This window comes from Dicentrarchus labrax, unplaced genomic scaffold (assembly GCF_905237075.1).
Source record: "Dicentrarchus labrax unplaced genomic scaffold, dlabrax2021, whole genome shotgun sequence".
In the NCBI taxonomy this organism is placed as follows: Eukaryota; Metazoa; Chordata; class Actinopteri; family Moronidae; genus Dicentrarchus; species Dicentrarchus labrax.
Window position 1 is genome coordinate 5,579,842 of NW_026136710.1, and position 18,250 is coordinate 5,598,091.

The 18,250-nt window shown below is 42.0% G+C and overlaps 1 protein-coding gene across 1 annotated transcript in view; it reads left to right on the forward strand.

The window, feature by feature from the left end:
• The window catches only part of col5a1 (procollagen, type V, alpha 1), a 73,401-nt gene that overhangs the window by 10,976 nt on the left and 44,175 nt on the right, over window positions 1-18,250 (forward strand). The window contains exons 2-4 of the mRNA XM_051411749.1: window positions 6,210-6,377; window positions 12,467-12,680; window positions 13,183-13,345. Coding sequence (XP_051267709.1) covers window positions 6,210-6,377; window positions 12,467-12,680; window positions 13,183-13,345 — 545 coding nt within the window. The remainder of the gene's footprint in view (window positions 1-6,209; window positions 6,378-12,466; window positions 12,681-13,182; window positions 13,346-18,250) is intronic.

Genomic DNA, 18,250 nt, shown 5'->3' on the forward strand with positions numbered 1-18,250 from the left:
TACTATCTGTCTGTAGTTTGCAAATATTGGCTAGCTTTACTCAGCATGAGGTACTGGTTATGTTAAACCAAGTAAATCTGTGGCTGAAAACCCCCTGAATATATTGAACTAAGCACTGTTTTATTGCTTAGGAATTCCACTTTTAATTTATGAGAGGAAGAATGTCTTACTTCTTCTAAACGTTTCATAGTCTCTCTTTAAGTAATTAAAGTCAGGGCCTTAATTGTAACCTGCTGTATTCACAGTGAGGCTCCATCTTCACAACAGTTGGCTTCAGTTAAGGTTTTATAACAGAATCAGGTGAAATAAAAAAAAACTCTTATACCCTCCATGTCTGTGATGCGCTCTAGGAGGGGGAAGTCTCTCATTGGGCTTTCTTGTTTTCGGCTGTGCTGGTTTCCAAGAGAGGCAGGGTCCTCTTTATGGTTGCTAATTACTCCTTGTCCTCAGCGCCAGGTCAAGCATGTGCCTGGAGAGTCAGGCCTCACTTCAAGAAGGGCTGGAGGAGGAGGAGGATAGGGGGCAGGGAAAGAGGGAAGAATGTTAATCCACCCCCCCCCCCCCCCCATGAAAAAGTCCTAATTCACTGGTCCAGCACCCCTCCTCCTGTCAAACGAAATGGTGCCGTCTGGAGTCACTAAGTGTTGTTCCAGAACGTGTGTGTTTATATGTATGTGTGTGTGTGTGCATTTGTGGAAATTGAGGATTGATGGATAGGTTAGGGGAATGGGATCCACCACAGTGTTGGCACTGAGCCGAGAGCAGGATTATGAATCTGGCATTCAAGCTACTGTTCAGAGAAAAAAGAGAGAAAAAAGGTAGAAAGAAAGTGTAGTGAGGTTGGGAGGGGAAGATATTTGCAAAACCACATCATACCCACTTTTCTATGTCACAGTCGGTTGTAATATAGTAAGTTTCACCACACATTTTAAAAATAATTCACACTTTATCTTTTACTGTGCTGCAACCTCATCCAACCCATGTCTGACAAACAAACCCGTAAAAGACGGAAAACAAAGTTGAGCGCTCCTCTTTTAGCACATCTCATCAAAGATACAGCACTGCTTAATAATTTGTACAAGTTTCCACTTACTGTGCGAGTAGAAGAAGATCCCATCCATCTATGAGTTTATCTTTCAGACTTGGACATGAGGGCAAGAAGTTTGAGCTGTTAAGTTAAGGAAGCCAAGTTTTTCAGTTTTCATCAACTAACTAACTAACTAACTTCTACATATACATTAATCCTGTGGGAATGTGTTGAGTTGTTAACCATATGAACAGTATTTCAAACCTCCTTTAACATGATTATATTGTAAATGCATTTACCTGTGGACAGCAGAGGCCCTGTGGCTGATCAGAGTGTTAAATAAATCTGGAACAGTTCCCCAGTGTGTTGACCGAGGCGGTGTATAGATAACACGAGAAGCAAAGGAAAGAAGCTGTTTTTATTTACACATGAAAAAGCTTCCAAAGAGTACTAAGGCTTAAAGGATGCACTGTATTTATAGTACTGCTTTTTATGTGCCATGCTCCTTTGCATGAAAGCAGCAGAAGAGGGTCAGCAGACTGGCAAAGAGCAAATGTACACAAGACCGTGTCATGTAAACAGTTCCTGTGTATGTACGGAGGACCTGCCTCTTGGATGTGAGGGGCTGTGGTCAGAGGGAGAAGTATTTTTAGCATCTAGTGCCAGAGGTGTTGGCCTCTCGGGGGATCTGCCACGCTAAGTGGGTAAACATCTCAGCTTAACAAGGTGGGACTGAGACCCATACCTGCGGCTTAGGATGTGGTCAGGACAGCTTCCGCTGGAAGGTCGACTGCCGGTGACAGAAATTCATGAATGAAGGTGTGTAAGAATATGTCTGACGAAACGGAGCGAAGGAAGTAGAGCTGATAATGTTTGTGATTGTAACAGTGTCTTACTGGCTTTTCTCACAGACTTTTTTGATCTTTTGTGGCATTGCTTTATTGGAAAAGACATTTGCTGTTTCTCGGATGGGTTTTCGATAGGTCTGTTATGTTGTTATTGGTGTTTGGACAGAGATATATTATGCTATCCTTTCACCGTCCTCCTCTTTTCCTGTAAGCTGCTAATTGGCCCCCACCACCTGGCTCACCTCCAGGTGACCCAGCAGAGGCCCTGTGGTTGCTTTTAGATCCATCAGGGAACCTAAAACCTTGGTTAAAAAAAGAATACAAAAGATGTTGCAGGAGGAAAAAGGAAATTTGAAAATGGAAAAGAGAAAGTGGAACAGTTTGATAATATAATGCACTGATTGATGGAAGGAAAAAGTGGTTAACAGGTATGGAATGGAGGGGGGGGGCATCCTGATGACAATTGTTTCCTTTCCAAAAAGCTGCTGATCTCCATGGGATTACTTTGTGTCAGTGTGGATTAGCAAAAGCAACAGCAGGGGTCGTGACATGGTTAGCATCGACTGGATGCTCCCCACAGACTTCCACCCCCTTTTGCTTCTTTCCCTGTGGTGCTGAGTTGGCTGTTGTTATGATGTTGTTATTGTTATTGTGACAGCCATATTGTTATGATGCATTGTGTAGGCTGCTGTTGCCTAAAGGAACTTCTTTGATTCATTGCTTGTGTGTTTTTGTCATATGGAAACTAATAAAATGGCTGTGGCTTGTTGGAAAGATCTGATAAATGGAGATAGCTCGGCATCAGCCACTGCTGATGTTTATCCGTTTGTGTTAAAAGCAAGACCGGCTTTTTCAGCACAAAGACACTGAAATGATAGCGAATGTATTGACAGGGTGATCTTGAGTACTCTGACACCTATATGAGTATTACAGGGAGGGAAATACACTCTTATATTAAAAATTTGAGGTAAAAATATGAAGTGAGTGTTTGTACCTGTCACCACCAGAGTCTCTAGCAGCAGGGCATGTGCAAGGTTATGTCCATTTAAGGAAGTGGGGAGACTTGTTTGTGGTAGGAAGAGGCTACATGAAGATGAAATCAAGAGGAGATGGAAAAGGGAGGCTACGGCTGGCTGGTTGTAACAGTCTGAGAATCACAGACTAACTTCACACGAACATCATCGACTGTTCCGCAGATCCTAAAACTGTAGCTCAGGTTTAATCTGACATGTAAACCCCATCATTCAGACAGTGGTCGCTGTGTTTAACCGTAGGACACTTAGGTTATTTCCATCCCTTGTTTGGACTTCTTCTGTGCAACCGTCAGTGATCGATTGATTTATCTCCCTAGGGATAATGTGCTCTCGGTTGTTGGCAGGTTCGAAGGAATTACTGTAGTGTCAAAGCAGACTGTTGTGGATTTTACAGAGAACATTTGTGGCTGTCTGAGAAAAATGCAAAGTGAGCTTTGCTTGGTAAACCCATGGTCCTTGTTAAAAACGGTATTAAATGAAAATGCTTCATGCACCAGTTTATGTGTCACTCTTATATTAGTGAAGAAACAGTAGCTATGTGTCTGTCTCACTAAAGCTGATTTTGAATTAAATCTAAAATCTGTTTTTAACAAGAAAGTTTGTCTGATAGATGCAAAATGCTAGAGTGCAAAGGTATAGTGAAAGATTTTCCAGTTATTTTTAAATGAACAATGCCCTGTATAATCTTCTGAAGAGTTAGACAGCCATTGTTGAAAACTGTATGGTTACATTGTTCTAACATGTAAGGATTGTTTTCTGTCTCTCAGCTAGAATCAGCCAACTTGACCAAATTATAAACAGGAGCCATAAACCTTTAGCAATTGTTTACAATAAAAAAATTCTAGTCTAGTCTAGTAAAGGTGTTTATTCTTTATTTTTTATTTTGACAGCTATTAACAGTTTATGTTTTGTTGCCATATTTGATGAACAGATTTAAACATTTTGCTAAAATGTAAACATAAATGCTGTAATGTAATCATCTTGCTTCCCTGTGTAAGTGTGCTTTAATGCTGTATCTTCTGACATCATGCTGACACCTTTACTCAACTTTTCAGACGTTTATTGTTGGCATTCTAAGCGCCTCAGTTGCTCAGCAACCAATGTAACAGATTAGCATCATGTGCATCACATTTTTAATATCATATTATCAGTCCCATAATCTCCCACTTCTGGACCAATAAGTGATAACGATGTCAAACACAGCTGACTGACGCATCAGAGCATTTGTAAAAGAACTACATTTCCCATCACATTCTGACACATTATTACACTGTGGCAGAGCGCTCAGAGACGAGCTCATTATATGAAGCTCTGTCATCAGGGTGAATGATAGACATCTTCTGGCTGATGGGTGAGGTTGTGTCTGTCTCTTCATTATGAGCTGATGACAGACAAAGCTGCCTTTTTGTTTAGACCCTTCACCTACTTAGAGGCTCAGTCTTTCGTGGTATGCACTTCCAGGAATATGAACGTAGTACTTTTTGACATGTATAAATGTTGGCCGAGGTGGGTTTTGAAACAGATGGGTGTGGCTCTAGGATTTATATATTTCTCTCAGATGAGCTGCTATTACAGATCCATGTGTGTCTGCCTAATATGCCCCCAAAGCAACGTTCCCTTCTACATATTCGCATGTGTAGAAATACAATTACAGCGTTGCGAATTGGATACTGGACTCCCACCAAGAGAGGAAGAACGGGGTAGCTTTGAAGAGAGATAGAAAGAGTGAGATGAGAGATGATGAGAACATCCGGATTAGGAAATCACTGAGCACCACATTTATCGGACTTGAATCCCACATTTTCTCCTCAAAATGGTCTACACAGACTTTAATGTGTATATTTGTTGGTATAAACAGGTAAAAACTGTTAGAAAGTGTCTTATTTCATTTGTCAACTCAACATCAACTGATGTTTTTGTGATTGCGTTTTGTATTTGTTGTCAGGCAGATGGTTTGTAAATCCAAGAACTTTTGACTAACTCTTGAATACTCTGATTAAGCTTTCTTAAGTTGGTTCTTTGTCTCGTTGATCATAAGATAATGTAGGCAACGTGCAATCAGAGTTATGCTGATGAGGAGGAAGGCTTTTTTGTCGCAATCACTGTACAGCTGCGGACGAACACATGCAGCCAAAGTGTAGTTAAATGGAGACGACTGTTTAAGAATGTTGAGTTTTTTTTTTTAATTGATCTGCCTGTGAGTCATGTGTAATGACAACCAGCTGGAAGTTGTTGCAGGGTAACAGAGAATGCACAAACAGTCTTGCTCTGCCCATTCCCCTTTCCACCTTTCCCAGCATCCCTTTCACTCTTAGATGGATGGGGCTATTGAAAGTTGTTTTTTTTTCCTGAACGGTGTGTGTGGTCTTTGTAGCCTGACACTAGGACTGCTGTACCTGTGTGTGGGTTGCTTTTGACTGTCCACATTCAAATATGCATCCACAGCTTGCTCGCTTTTCTCTTTGTGTTATTTCTTAAACTCCTGTGCAATAAAATCCTTCTGTTCTGTTTCGTTTGCTTCCTCACTTTAGTGTTTGCCCTTCCTTAAAACACCCTGACAGCCCTTGTCCTTATGCAAGTATAAGGTCCCTATAGACATGACCCAGTGTCCTTTTCTGTCCAGATCTTAGCTGGGACATGACTGGAGGCTAATGGGTGTCATTGTCTAGTTTGTTGTGTGTGCATCTGGCTGCAGGAACAGCTGTTTGTCCTGGGTGGTTTTGGCATGTGAGGGTGCGGTTTAGGGTCAAACCCCGTGTCACATTGTTCTGACCCAGTGTAGTTCTGTGGTGGCCTGGTTACAGTCGGGACGACCGGCCTGAAAGTGTGGAAATTGCACGGTTGTGGCCAAAGGGAGGCAGCGGTAGATTTAGCATTGCAGGGAAATGGATGGAAGGATGGGTTTTGCTGCTGTAACCCATGATCATGGTGATCTATAAATGGGCACATCTCTGTTTAGCGCCTAAATGGATAACAGAAATCTTCTCTGAACCACAACAGTGAGATCTCCTGCTGAGTAACTAGAGCTTCTGAGTCAGCAAAAGGCAGAAAATAGAGGCAATGGTCAAAAAATAAGCCATAATCAAGGCTTATTGATATACATAAATTCTGTGTCTTTTAAAAGGTTGTACCTATTTATGGGATTGTACAAACAATATGATATATGGGCTGTAAATTTAGCATGCGTGTGTTCTATGGAAGTCTTGACAAATGTCTAGACAGTCTAAGTGTTATTGCAACCCATTTTTAAATGAATCTAACATTCTTTTTTCTTCATGTTTCTCTTTTTCCTCTCTGTAGTGGAACCAGCAGACCTCTTGAAGATTTTAGATTTTCCCAATTTACCGGAGGGTGTTACAAGAACAACGGGTTTCTGTTCACATAGGCGGTCAACACAAGGACCCGATGTGGCTTACAGAGTATCCAAAGACGCCCAGCTTAGCGCCCCCACCAAACAGCTGTATCCAGGTGAGTATCTGACTCAACACACACAGTATCTCTCTACCTTCAAAGAGCGAATACCAATACAAATGTATCTCTTACATCAAACAAACTAGTTTTTCTTTTCACACTACACTCACAGATGTTGTGCCTTTTCCAAGATCTCATCTTAACTCATCCTAACTCATCTCACAAGTTGTCTCTGCTGCACAGTCTTGCCATCTGGTCAGCTTTATGACCTTTCACCCCACATCATTGTAAACTGGGATTATAACATTTAAATGTGCTGGAAAGCAATTTGCATTTGCTCCCACCTGGCCTGTTCCTTTCCTTCCCCCCAAGGTAGCAGTTTTACTGTCTCCTGTAACTTGATTATTTATGTCAACTCTATCTTTGGTTTATGAGATTTTAGGCAGGGTATGCCTGCTGTTTCTTCTTTCACCCCCTGTAAACTTGTTTACCCCTTACTAAAACAAATACTGCATGTCTGCAGCTTCTACTGTGAGTATTGTACGTGTAAAGAAATGAGAGATGTCTAGCACATCTGGACACTGCTTATTCATTCAAATGTCAAATAGAATCTAGGGATAAATAAAGATAATGCATGCAAATTCCCCCTTTTGAAAACACACACCAGATGCATGAGAAATCCAGCCCTGTAATATTTGATGTTGTAGGAGGAGCCGGACGATGGAAAAGCAGTGAAAATAGGGGTGGCTGAGGGGAGGGAAGTCTGGGGTTCCACTTTTGCCTTGTTCTATTGTGCTGACGTGGCTTTGGGTTACTGCTCTGGAGTAGTACTTTCCTCTCTCTCCTCCCTCTCCGGCAATCTTTCCTCGCTTTTCTCCCTCCTTCTCTCTCTTTATTTTCCCTCAAGCGCCATCATTTTTCCCTCTATCACTTCTCCTAGACTGCTGCTGCGTCGTAGTGTTTTCTCCCTTTGTGTTTCATCTAAACTCTGTCTGGTGAGACATGCTAGGCTCCCTTTTCTGTATACTTACAGGAACAGACTTTCAAAACCATAATTCTGTGACCAGACAACCAGTTTATGAAATGATTGTGATTGGTTTCTCTGCAGCTTAGGATATAAAAAGCCCCCCAAAAAAGAGCAGTCATGTGGTTTAAATGCAGAAAAGAGGGAGAAATAATAACCCTTCCTGTGAGCAAAGCTCCCACAAAGCTTAGATTGGATGACAGCCCCATTCATGGTCCTCTGAGATGTTGAATTGGCCTTAGTGGACCTTTGATCCATGCCATGGCTCTTCTTTGGGGCTTAAAGTAGAGCCACAGGGCTCCTATGGCCTGCATGCCCTATCATGCTCTCCAATCAAACAAATACTGTTCACTTTGAAGCTCTATGACAGCAGAGCCCGTATGAGTCTCTGTTTAGATACACATGCTATAATTATACACATGCTACTCTGGATCATCCAAAATAACAGTCCACATAAAACAAACCGACTTGGAGGAGTTCAGAACAGGCACCACATAGTCTTAAGGTGCAAACAGAATAACTAGCTGTCTGTGGCTTGAAGGCCTTAAAATCTAGTAGCGTCTGTGATGTGGTCCCTCTCTCGCCTTGACATTAAGAGAATATACAGCTAATATATTCCAGAAGGCAGCTAAACTTGTGAGATCATTTTATCCATCTCTTTTTTCCCTTTAAGCAAGTTTGCTACTGAGTTATGACTTTGGCCAGAAGCCTGGAGGTACAATTTGCCTAAATTATCAACACAGCATCCAACCACTTAAAGGTAAAACAACGCCACATATAGAAAACAAAAGCATGCAAACATGCTTGCTTTGTTATGACTGTAATGTTGGCAATAAAAAACCACAGTAGCTGTGATTCAGAACATGCTGCCCTGTGACCCCATAACCACAGACAGTCTGTGATGATGTGTTGGAAAAGAGCAAGTGCAGACATGCAATCATTAGGCAAACATGTGGAAGGGATGATTCATTTGAAACTACTGAGGCACTGAACAGAAGTTCTTTCTTACCTTTATTATGTGAATGAGAAGTGAAGAAACGGGGCAATGAAGCCGTCTGCCCTATTTAACTTTTATACCTCACACTTCCCATGTCTCAATAGTCTGACGTCGTCTAGTAACCCTTTATGTACCCGGATGAATGTATGAGAAATAAATAGAACCTCTGGGTGCATGCAGTATATACAAATTCAAATCGCCATACATCTCTGACTGCAGCTCATCACATTCTTTACCCCCGTCTGTGTTGTTTACCAGCATTAGCACATACAGCAAAGACAGACTGATGCAGTGGCTCTTACGTAGTCTCTGAATGGGGTGAGCTGTCACTTGGCGTTCGTACTTGTGGTCTGGACCGCTGTTGGCACTGGCCGTCCAGTGAGGGCCCTCTGCTGCGAGCCTGCGACAAGTTAAGATCACAAGATGTAAAAGCAAAAATGGTGCTGTTGTTGTTTGCTAACATGGCTCAAGAGTGACATATTCTATTAACTTCATAAAGCCTAGGGCAGTGTTGACTGTTATCTTAGGTGTTTCCCACATGCATAGTATCTTATAATTATATTTTTAAAAAACCTACCTCTATATGTGGTTTATTACTAATCTATTAAGATTGTATATATGAACAGCACCAAAAAGTAAAATGAGATAGGTGGTATTAGAAATCCAGATATTTTATTACAAAACACAAAATGAACAAAAACCCACTTTTACTGTCATTATAGCTGACACAGATGAGATAATAATTCCAGTAGTTTGCTCCTGATGTATAATTTTATATTAATTAAGTAGAGTCTGCACTTATCACTATTGAATTATATCCCATTGCCTCCAGGCAATGCATGGTGAGGACATGACCAGACGCAGAAGTAATCAGAGGTGGATCATAGAGAATAAGTTGCTTCTCATATTGATATTTTTTGCACATAATCCAAGTGAGCTGTTCACAAACAAAAAGGCATATGTATCTCTCCCTCTTTTTAAACCACAGAGCTTTAGTTGCATGATCTTATTCGGGCCTTGAACTTGGCACATTTGTGTCCTGAGTCGTACCTCAGCATTAGAGCCACGTATATTCAGGATCATACACGTCTTATCTTCCTCTCTTTTGCTATCTCTTTGTCCACGTTTCTCCCTTTTTTTTATTTTGCACGCCAACAGACAGGTACACTTGTTGTCCCGGCAGCAATGTGCAATCCCACTGGAATGCTGCTTGTCTCATACAGAAGGAGGGATTTGGACACGGTGATGACTGAATGACCAATTACAGGACACAAGACTTTCTACCCCATTTACCTGCTTGTATGCACACTGACAGATGGTAGAGAGGGTCAGTCAAAGTGCTGGCATAACTCCTGCCCCTCTCTGACTTTTGAGGTATTCTTAGTGATTCTGCAATTCTTTGTAGATGATGAATAATTGAGGTGTAGATGTCAAATGCCAACAGGGTGAAAGTGGAGACAGCAGGCAAACCACTGTCTGTCTCTTTTTACTTGTAAATAAGACCTCTCTTCATCAACTCTAATGCTGCAGTTCTCCCACCATCAAAATAAAAAGTAACTTTAATTGGTAATTTAATCTGGAGGAAATTGTTGGGTTGTGCCTGATTGGCTGGTTGAGATGTCTGGGTTCGTCTTTGAGTCTCCCAGACGTTTTTAGTCACTTGATGGTGGTGCTGCCAGTGTAAACTCCCAGGACTTCTGGCACCACAGCCTTTCCATTCCCACCATGTCCACACATAGACACACTAAATGAGGAATGAGGTATCTCTCATCTGGAGGCCTGAAGTAGCAGTTTGAAAGACACATTCCAGGGAAACCCGAGCTTTTCTGAATGCCCCCCCCACACACACACACACACACACACACACACACACACACACACACACACACACACACAGACACCCTTTTCTATGTCCTGAGGAGAGAGTGAGGATGAAGGGACACCGACACAAGAGAGTGCTCATTTAATCTTTTTCCTCTATTTTTGTTAACGTCCCTCTTTCACCCTCCTCTTCTCAGCGATATGATGGAAGTTCCCTGAGGGCATCTCAGTCCTTGCAGTGATGGCAGGGAGGACGGGACACACTGCATAAACATGAATCCGCAAATGAGGATTCTTTCTGTGTAAATGCTACTTCAGTTCTATTCAGGGACAGTTTAACTCGGCCCTTCAGAAAGAGTACCTTGAATTTGAAAATTAGTCATTCTCATTTTCTTTCATTCCCCACGCTCCCTCTTCGTCTGGTGTCCCTTTCACCCCTCAGCTGACCCTTGACCTGCACACAAACAGCCTGTCCTGAGCCAGCGCTGAGTCATTGTGACTGCGACAGACACGGCTCAAGCAACAGGATGAAGCGACAAACTCTCCTTAATCTGGTTTCTTTTCTTTTCTTTTCCACGTTGCTTTTTTGCATCATAACACCTTTATTCCATAATATTCTGCCCCCTACCGCCTTTTATGTATCTGTCACCAAACTCCTCCATACGAGGTTTTTGAAGGGTTGTCTGTCTCTTCTCTTTCTTTCTTATGTTCTCTCTCTCTCCTGCCGTCTGCTTTACACCATCCTGTCGAAGCATCTGTCAATTAAAGCAATGTTTCTCATATGATGCCAAGCTGAATTCCTGAGGGAGCACACTGCCAAGGCATGTGCTCTCCGCATGATGTGATTTGATGCCTGGCATTAAAGAAGGAATCATAGAAAAAGGCAGGAAGGCAAACAGACACTGAGTCAGATGCTGACTAGGTGAAAGACAATGTAAAAAGTAAAGAGTAGAGAATAAAGAATAAAGTGAATGCATGATGGTGGTAAATCTGGTCCTAGCGCTTCTCTTATATTCTCTTTTCTTCTTTCCTTTTCCACTATCTCTCCCCAACCTCAGGTTTCCACGCGACATTCCCACTGAGGCGTCTTTTTACTCGCAGCTTCTGATTGGCTATTTAAACCCTAGTCACTCGAATTTAGCATTTTCCAGCCTGTCTCCTATTATTCTGAAAATGGAATGGCAGAGTGAGGGGGTTTGATGGCTGCACGAGGTGCTACAAAACCACTGCGGCCACAAACCCTGCCTCTCTTTTCCGGTCGTCTGGAAATCTCCGCTCTGCGCATACTGAACAGCGAGGATCTGCTACTGGAATCCAAGTGGTTTCATTGCTTAAGTTAAAACATAATCCAGATAGCTGGTTACTCATAACAGTACTGGTTTCAATATAGTCGGATTTGCTCTGTTTCTTTCCAAAACTAATAGATCAAAAGTCTCTGTTTGCCTCAAGTGTAGTCCGACCTCTGCATTAGCAAGCTCCTTAGATGGTTGGAAAGGCTGCCCTCTTTCTGGGGTCCTGAGAACACCCCACTAAGGGGAATGTGTCTGACAGATGTGCCTCACACTTCAGCAAAATGGAGGAAATACTTGAGGCCGCACAGTGGAACCAAGCAGATGGAAGCAAACACGTCTTTTTTATGTCTGTTTCTACACCTTTTATGTGTTTGAATACCAAATTATGATTGGTATTTCCATTTCCACACTTATGTGTCTTTAACTCTTTCCCCTGTAAATTTTTTTTTACTCCTATTTCTCCCTTTCCAACCCTCTGCTGGAGCGTTTCAGCGTCTGTTAGATCGATCAGCTGTGGGAGAGGAGAGGAGCAGAGAGGAGGGGTTTGAAGGATAGTTCAACAAAGTCTCCCAGGATCACATGCTTTTGTCATTAAGCTTCTCATCCTGTGTTGCGCTGGAAACGCTCCACTTTGCACTTCTGCTTCTTACTTTTGTTTTTTCCTCTGACCGTCCTCTAGTCTGCCAGCCACCCATTTCAGATTAATCCTATCCTGTTACATTTTGGGCACTACACAAATTGCTGATGTTTCCTTTCAGCTCATCTTCCTAATTCTTCCCATCTAAACTGTCTTTTTCTATTTTTGTAACATTTCTCTGCACTAGGAGCAGCAATAATAACTTTTATATTCCCTCTTGACACAAAAGAGGACAGTCTCCTAAAATAATAATAAGATTACAACATCCTGAACACAAACACAGTCTTTCATTCCTCTTATGATGAATGGTTACTACTACTTATAACTCTCCAAAAACGTTTCTCTCTCTGTCCAACCCACCGTCCATCCTGCCAGGTGATGTGTTCCCGGAGGACTTTTCCATCTTGGCTACAGTGAAGCCGAAGAAGGGCAGCCAGTCCTTCCTGTTGTCTGTGTACAATGAACAGGGCATCCAGCAGCTCGGACTGGAAGTGGGCCGCTCTCCTGTCTTCCTGTACGAGGACCACACAGGCAAACCCAGCCCCGAGGACTACCCCCTCTTCAGAGGGGTCAACCTAGCTGACGGAAAGTAGGTGCACTTGTTGTTTGCTTGATGAACATCCATCAGTCTCTCTCACCAAAATTGTACGATACATTTATGTAAACCCCTATCAGACTCTGCTTTTTGTTTATGCATCTTCCCCTCTAATTAAAGTCCAGGTGGATGTAGGCTTTGATGGTAGTTTAGTTTGTTAAGCAGCACCTGGGCCAGGTGTACCTTTTGCAACGGAACAGTGGCCAGTGTTCATTTGTGATAGTCAACATTTAATCCGTTACACTTAATGTGGATTGCAGTGTCCTGAAATGTGGGTCTTCTGCCTGCGGACAGACTTCTGTTTGTATCACCAAAAAATGGGATTTGAGAAAGAGTAAAATGAGATTCTGTTTCACTCCAGAAAACAGAACGACATATATTTGAATTTGAACGAGAGGGCTAACACAAAAGGGGCTCTTAGCAGTGTGTTACTAGTGTGTAAATGGGCAGCATGTAACCCAGTACGTGTGTGAATTAACTTCACCTCCCCTTTCAGATGGCATCGAGTGGCCATCAGTGTGCACAGGCAGACCATCACCCTCATTCTGGACTGTAAAAAGAAGACCACCCAGAAGCTGCTCCGAAGCCCCAGCCCCATCATCGATACCAAGGGAATTGTAGTGTTTGGAACTAGAATACTTGATGAAGAAGTCTTTGAGGTAGGCACTATACTGTAACTCCTAACCTACATATTTTAAATTGTGTAATTCTATAATGTATTCAATTAGTGGACCATTTAGGTTTGCTCAGTGTCATTTTTACTAGATGCACACAAGTTTTCTACTCAACTGTGTCCATTTGGTACGTTTGTGACTCTGTGAATTGATTGAGGTGATTATAGGTTGGACAACTGACACAATTTTGCATCTCTCATTATATTCTATTTTCAAGGCTGTTCTCAACAAGTCTGCACACCACCAGTCACCAGGCCAACTTTATTTTGATTTAAAGTCCTTTAGCAAATTACATAAAAGCAGATGAGATTCTTCATTTTAACTGCAGTACAAACACATGTGGCTGTGGTGCAAATGATGGCCATCCCCAATCCCCATTCTGTGTGTCATGGTGCACTGATGGGGACTTTGGTAATGGCCACATCCTCTGTAAATGTGTGGATTCAGCTTTTGGAGCCCCCAGCATCTAATCCTTCAACCTCTGCCACCCACCCATGCACATGCACACAGTCGCAAATCAAATTTAATTTAAGGTGTCATATATTCCGCATCTTCCACACGAAAACATAATGTCCCTGAATGCTGTTCTGTTTCCAACTGTGTCACATCTGCTGTTGCTGTTTTGAAGTTTTGCCTCATTGTGGCTACTAAGCAGAACTCAAGTCAAACTGTGATATTTCTGTTTGTGGTTTCATGTCTACATTCTGAATTTGCTGCAACAGTTTTGTTTACAGAGGTTTTTAACAAGCGGTGACAGGTTTTCATAATTCGAATAAGGGCTTTACTTCTTCCTTCCTCCTCTTTTTATGTGTAGAAACTCTTTATGGCTGGAGATGAAAGATTAATGATAATCTGACTAGTGACAGGAAGCCTGTAGGGGTTTATTATACCCAAAGGTACCTGATATGCATCACAACATAAAATACACTTGCTTTCACCTAGTGTGAAGAATCAGAATTAGTTAGGATAGTGCCTAAAACACACACACACACACACACACACACACACACACACACACACACACACACACACACACACACACACACACACACACACACACACACACACACACACACACACACACACACACAAACACACACACAGTGAGGCACAAGGCACAAGGAATAGTGTTGTCTTTGTCTCGTCAGAGTTGTGCTTGTTTAAAGGGGGATTAGTCTGTGAGGCTGAGGCCCTCAATAATAATTAGTAACAGAGGCTGACTGATGTGACTGATGCTGAGCCAGCTGACCTTTAACCTCACTGCTGCTCAGTGAGAACAGACAAAAAGAATGAAATATGACATCACCCCCCCACAATCCCTAAAGTTAGTCTGCCAAGCCATAGGGGAGATAGATATATGATGGGATATAAAACTGAAACTGCACTTGCACTCATTCAAAACCATTCATCATAGCCTCACAACCAAAGCCAGATTATGTATATTTCAAGAAGGACATATAGTATGAACTGTACTGGATGTGTATGGATTTGTTTCCATAAGAATGTTAGATGTGGTATAGGGGAATACAACACTGTTTTACATTACATGGATTATGTTATTTCTAGTTTCTTGTGAAGTTGTTGACTTGAACTACTTAATGAGGCATAAATACAGATGTTTTTAGTGTATGTTCCAGTATGTGTGTTACAGCTATTATTTCCCCTAATGGGCCACTAGTAAATTCCTCCAGTTGCCAACACGATGACTACATTTATGCACTACAGTTGTAATTCTGCTGTAATTTTATTATTGCCCGTAGCATACTCATCATTAGATTAAGGTGATACAGGAACAATTAAAATCTTACCCAGCTATCAGAGTCACAGTAACAGTCCGATGGTTACCGTGGGAACAGACAGAGTTTTTGTGAGAGATGTTAAAAGCCCTCCTGCTGTGTGTCTGCCAGTTGGGAGACAGGACAGGCTCCAGTGCGTGCAGAAAATGGAAAATATGCCACATAGTTTCCAAATTATGCTCAGGCTGCACTCTTTTCCTCCTCTTACTCCCTTCTCCCCTCTGTAGTTTAGTCTGATCCTGTGTTGACTTTTGCCAGAGTCAGTTACCACCAAGAGGTGTTGAGCATGAAAACACAAAAAAACGTATTTGATTTCACCGGCAGGCCAATTAATTCAGTTGACTCCTGCAATTTCTAGTCAGTCACTTTAGAAGCATGTAAAAGCGGAAATAACCTGAAAGAGCAAAAGCACTTTTGTGCTGTCAGTTTGAGAGAGCTGTTTTTGACAGCATTGATTTGATTCCTCAGAAGTTTTCATTTAGAGTCACAGTAGATTTCCATGCATTTATAGGGAAGACTGTTAAGACAGAATTTTCCATTAAAAAAGAGACAATCACTGTTGTGAAGGATTAAAAAGTTTAAAGTTTAAACACATATTTAAATACAGAGTCGAGGAGGAACGGGTAATCTGACTTATAACACCTAATTACAGTGAATGGTTTCTTTTGCCTGCAGTTTTCTTTAGAAGAGTTTGTCTTTTCTGTACATACAGCCCTCAGGAGGCAAGTAGTACTTATGTATGCTGAGGTGGTTTGTGGTTTGGTTTCTGACATGGTTATTGTGGTCACAGAGAGTGTCTACCCTCTATAAGTACCATAATGTTATTTTTTTTCTTAGTAGCTTAGTAGCATAAGAGTGCTGTAGCGTGTGCCAGTAAAGACTATGAAGGCAATTAAGGTGATGATTATATAAGAAGACAGGTATTTTACCTGGTAATCAGTGCTCATCGGTTGCAAATGAAATAGTAATTACTCCTTCATAATGACTGTAATGTACATGGTAAAATCAGCCATTAAGAGCAAGTATCTTTAGCAAAGTCCAGCTGATGACTTTTAGTGGTATTGTTTTTCTTCAGGACTGTAGGGTTATGGATGTGGAGAGCTTGTGTGTATTTTAATCTGTTGTTCAGAAGGTAGGGCCTGCATGACATAGTCCATCTGCAGAATGTGTCCCCTGATTTCCGTGTTCACAGTTGTTTCCCAGTGAGCGGTGCCAAGAAAAACCAGAGATAATTTAATGCCCATCCCTTGGTTCTATGCAGCGTTCAGTGGAATAAATGGTGGTTTGAAGGAGCACAAACAGGACAGATGGACCACTTGGCCTCACTCAGAGGTAATCGGCAGGGGACCTCAAGTGAGTCGAAGTAGCCGAGGTGGAGCCGTGCAAACACAGCAGTTCTTGTCTGGCCTCCATTGTTACAGACAAAGCAAAGCTAAAGCATCCCTGTGCGGTATGAATGTGTGTGATCATACAGTGCTGTTTTTGTCACAGAAAGACGTGCATTTGTCATATTAGAGAGTAGATCAGAAGGAGGTTTTGGTGTCAAGAAAACAAGATGTTCAAAATTGAGAGAGTGTGGAGGAGTGGGGAAGCTGGAGCGGTAGGTTCGGGCAGCGGAGCCAAAACGTTTGGGTCATACTCTGGAAAGAATGAGGAGCTCTCTCCCCACTGATGTCAGTCTTGGAACAGCAACCATACCACATGACATCATCCAGAGGTTTCCTTGGTATCCGCTGATAGGCTGTCTCTGGCTGATGGTCTGAACAAGGGCAGAGAGGTGGGGGTGTATGTGCATGTGTGCGGGTCGGGGGGTGATAAGTTCGAGAGGATAGGTAAGAAAGCGTGATGGGCCTGCGAAGAAGAGGATTTGAGGTTAAGATATATTGAAATAAAGGATTAAAAATGGAATGAGTCAGGGGAGTCATAGGCAATATGAAGAGGAGCAGTGCAAAGGGTTGGGAGGCCTTTAATAAGGCTGGGATAAAGTGAGTTTTGGGGCTCCCATAGTGCAACCAGAGCCAGGAAAAAGTAGTAAAAACATGCGGCACATGAGCTTGATGCTCGTTAAGAGCTTTAATATTGTGATGACATGATGAGTTTTACACATCCTGTTTCCTCATCTTTACCTCAGGACTTTTTTTCGCTCAGCACCCCCTTATTTACAATGTTTGTTTTTTACACATGTTTCAGTCATCTAAGGTAAAGATGTATTTACTTGTAGAGGTGCTCCTGATTTACAACAAAGAGGCCGTGCTGCAGAGAAGTTGACAACGCTTTCCATATTTACAGTAGATTTTCCAAAATCAGAATCCAATTTAAGCCCACTTCGGCCCATTTTCTAAGGTAGTAGTAAAACTGGGTTGACTGATGTTGCCAGGCCTTGACTGGGCTTCTGTTTTTATTATTTATTATTAGCTACACTCAGTTGCTCTTGTAAAGTGTTTGAATCAGAGGCTCCATAGTTCAACACTTTACAAATGCACCTGGACTTTGATTTTTATTGGTGTCAAAAAGGAGTTACAGGTCTACCTTGGATGGTGAGTGGATGGATAATGGCTTCTCTCATGCACCCTTCTTATAGGAGACCTGGCAATTTGAAACCCTGCTTGGGTCTGATGCAGAAATATGAATGCCCTTTTATCTGATATATGAACACTAATGTGTATCTTATTGCAGTACATCTGATCTCAGTGGACAACTCTGAAAAGCGGTGTTAAGTGGTCTTCTGAATGAAGCTGCACATTGTTGAGCATGTATCGAGATTGGATCACTGAAGCCCTATTCAGAGGCGTTACCACAAATTAGTCCTCGACAGCATCGTCAGACCCTTACAACCACTCAAACATGGTTGATTTACATACAGAAAACATTTAGGAACAAGGTTTGGAAGTATGTACCTGAAGCTAGGTACCAAGAATCTATCTCAGTCATCTTACACTCAGTTGCAGGATTATTAGGTATGTAGGTCTATTAGAGGCTTTTCCTTTATTTAGCCTGCTGTCATTGATGCAAATGGAGTGAACAAAAAATGAAACGTCTCAGACTGTTTCAACAAAAACAGAACATTATAACCTTCATGAAGGTAGGATTCATT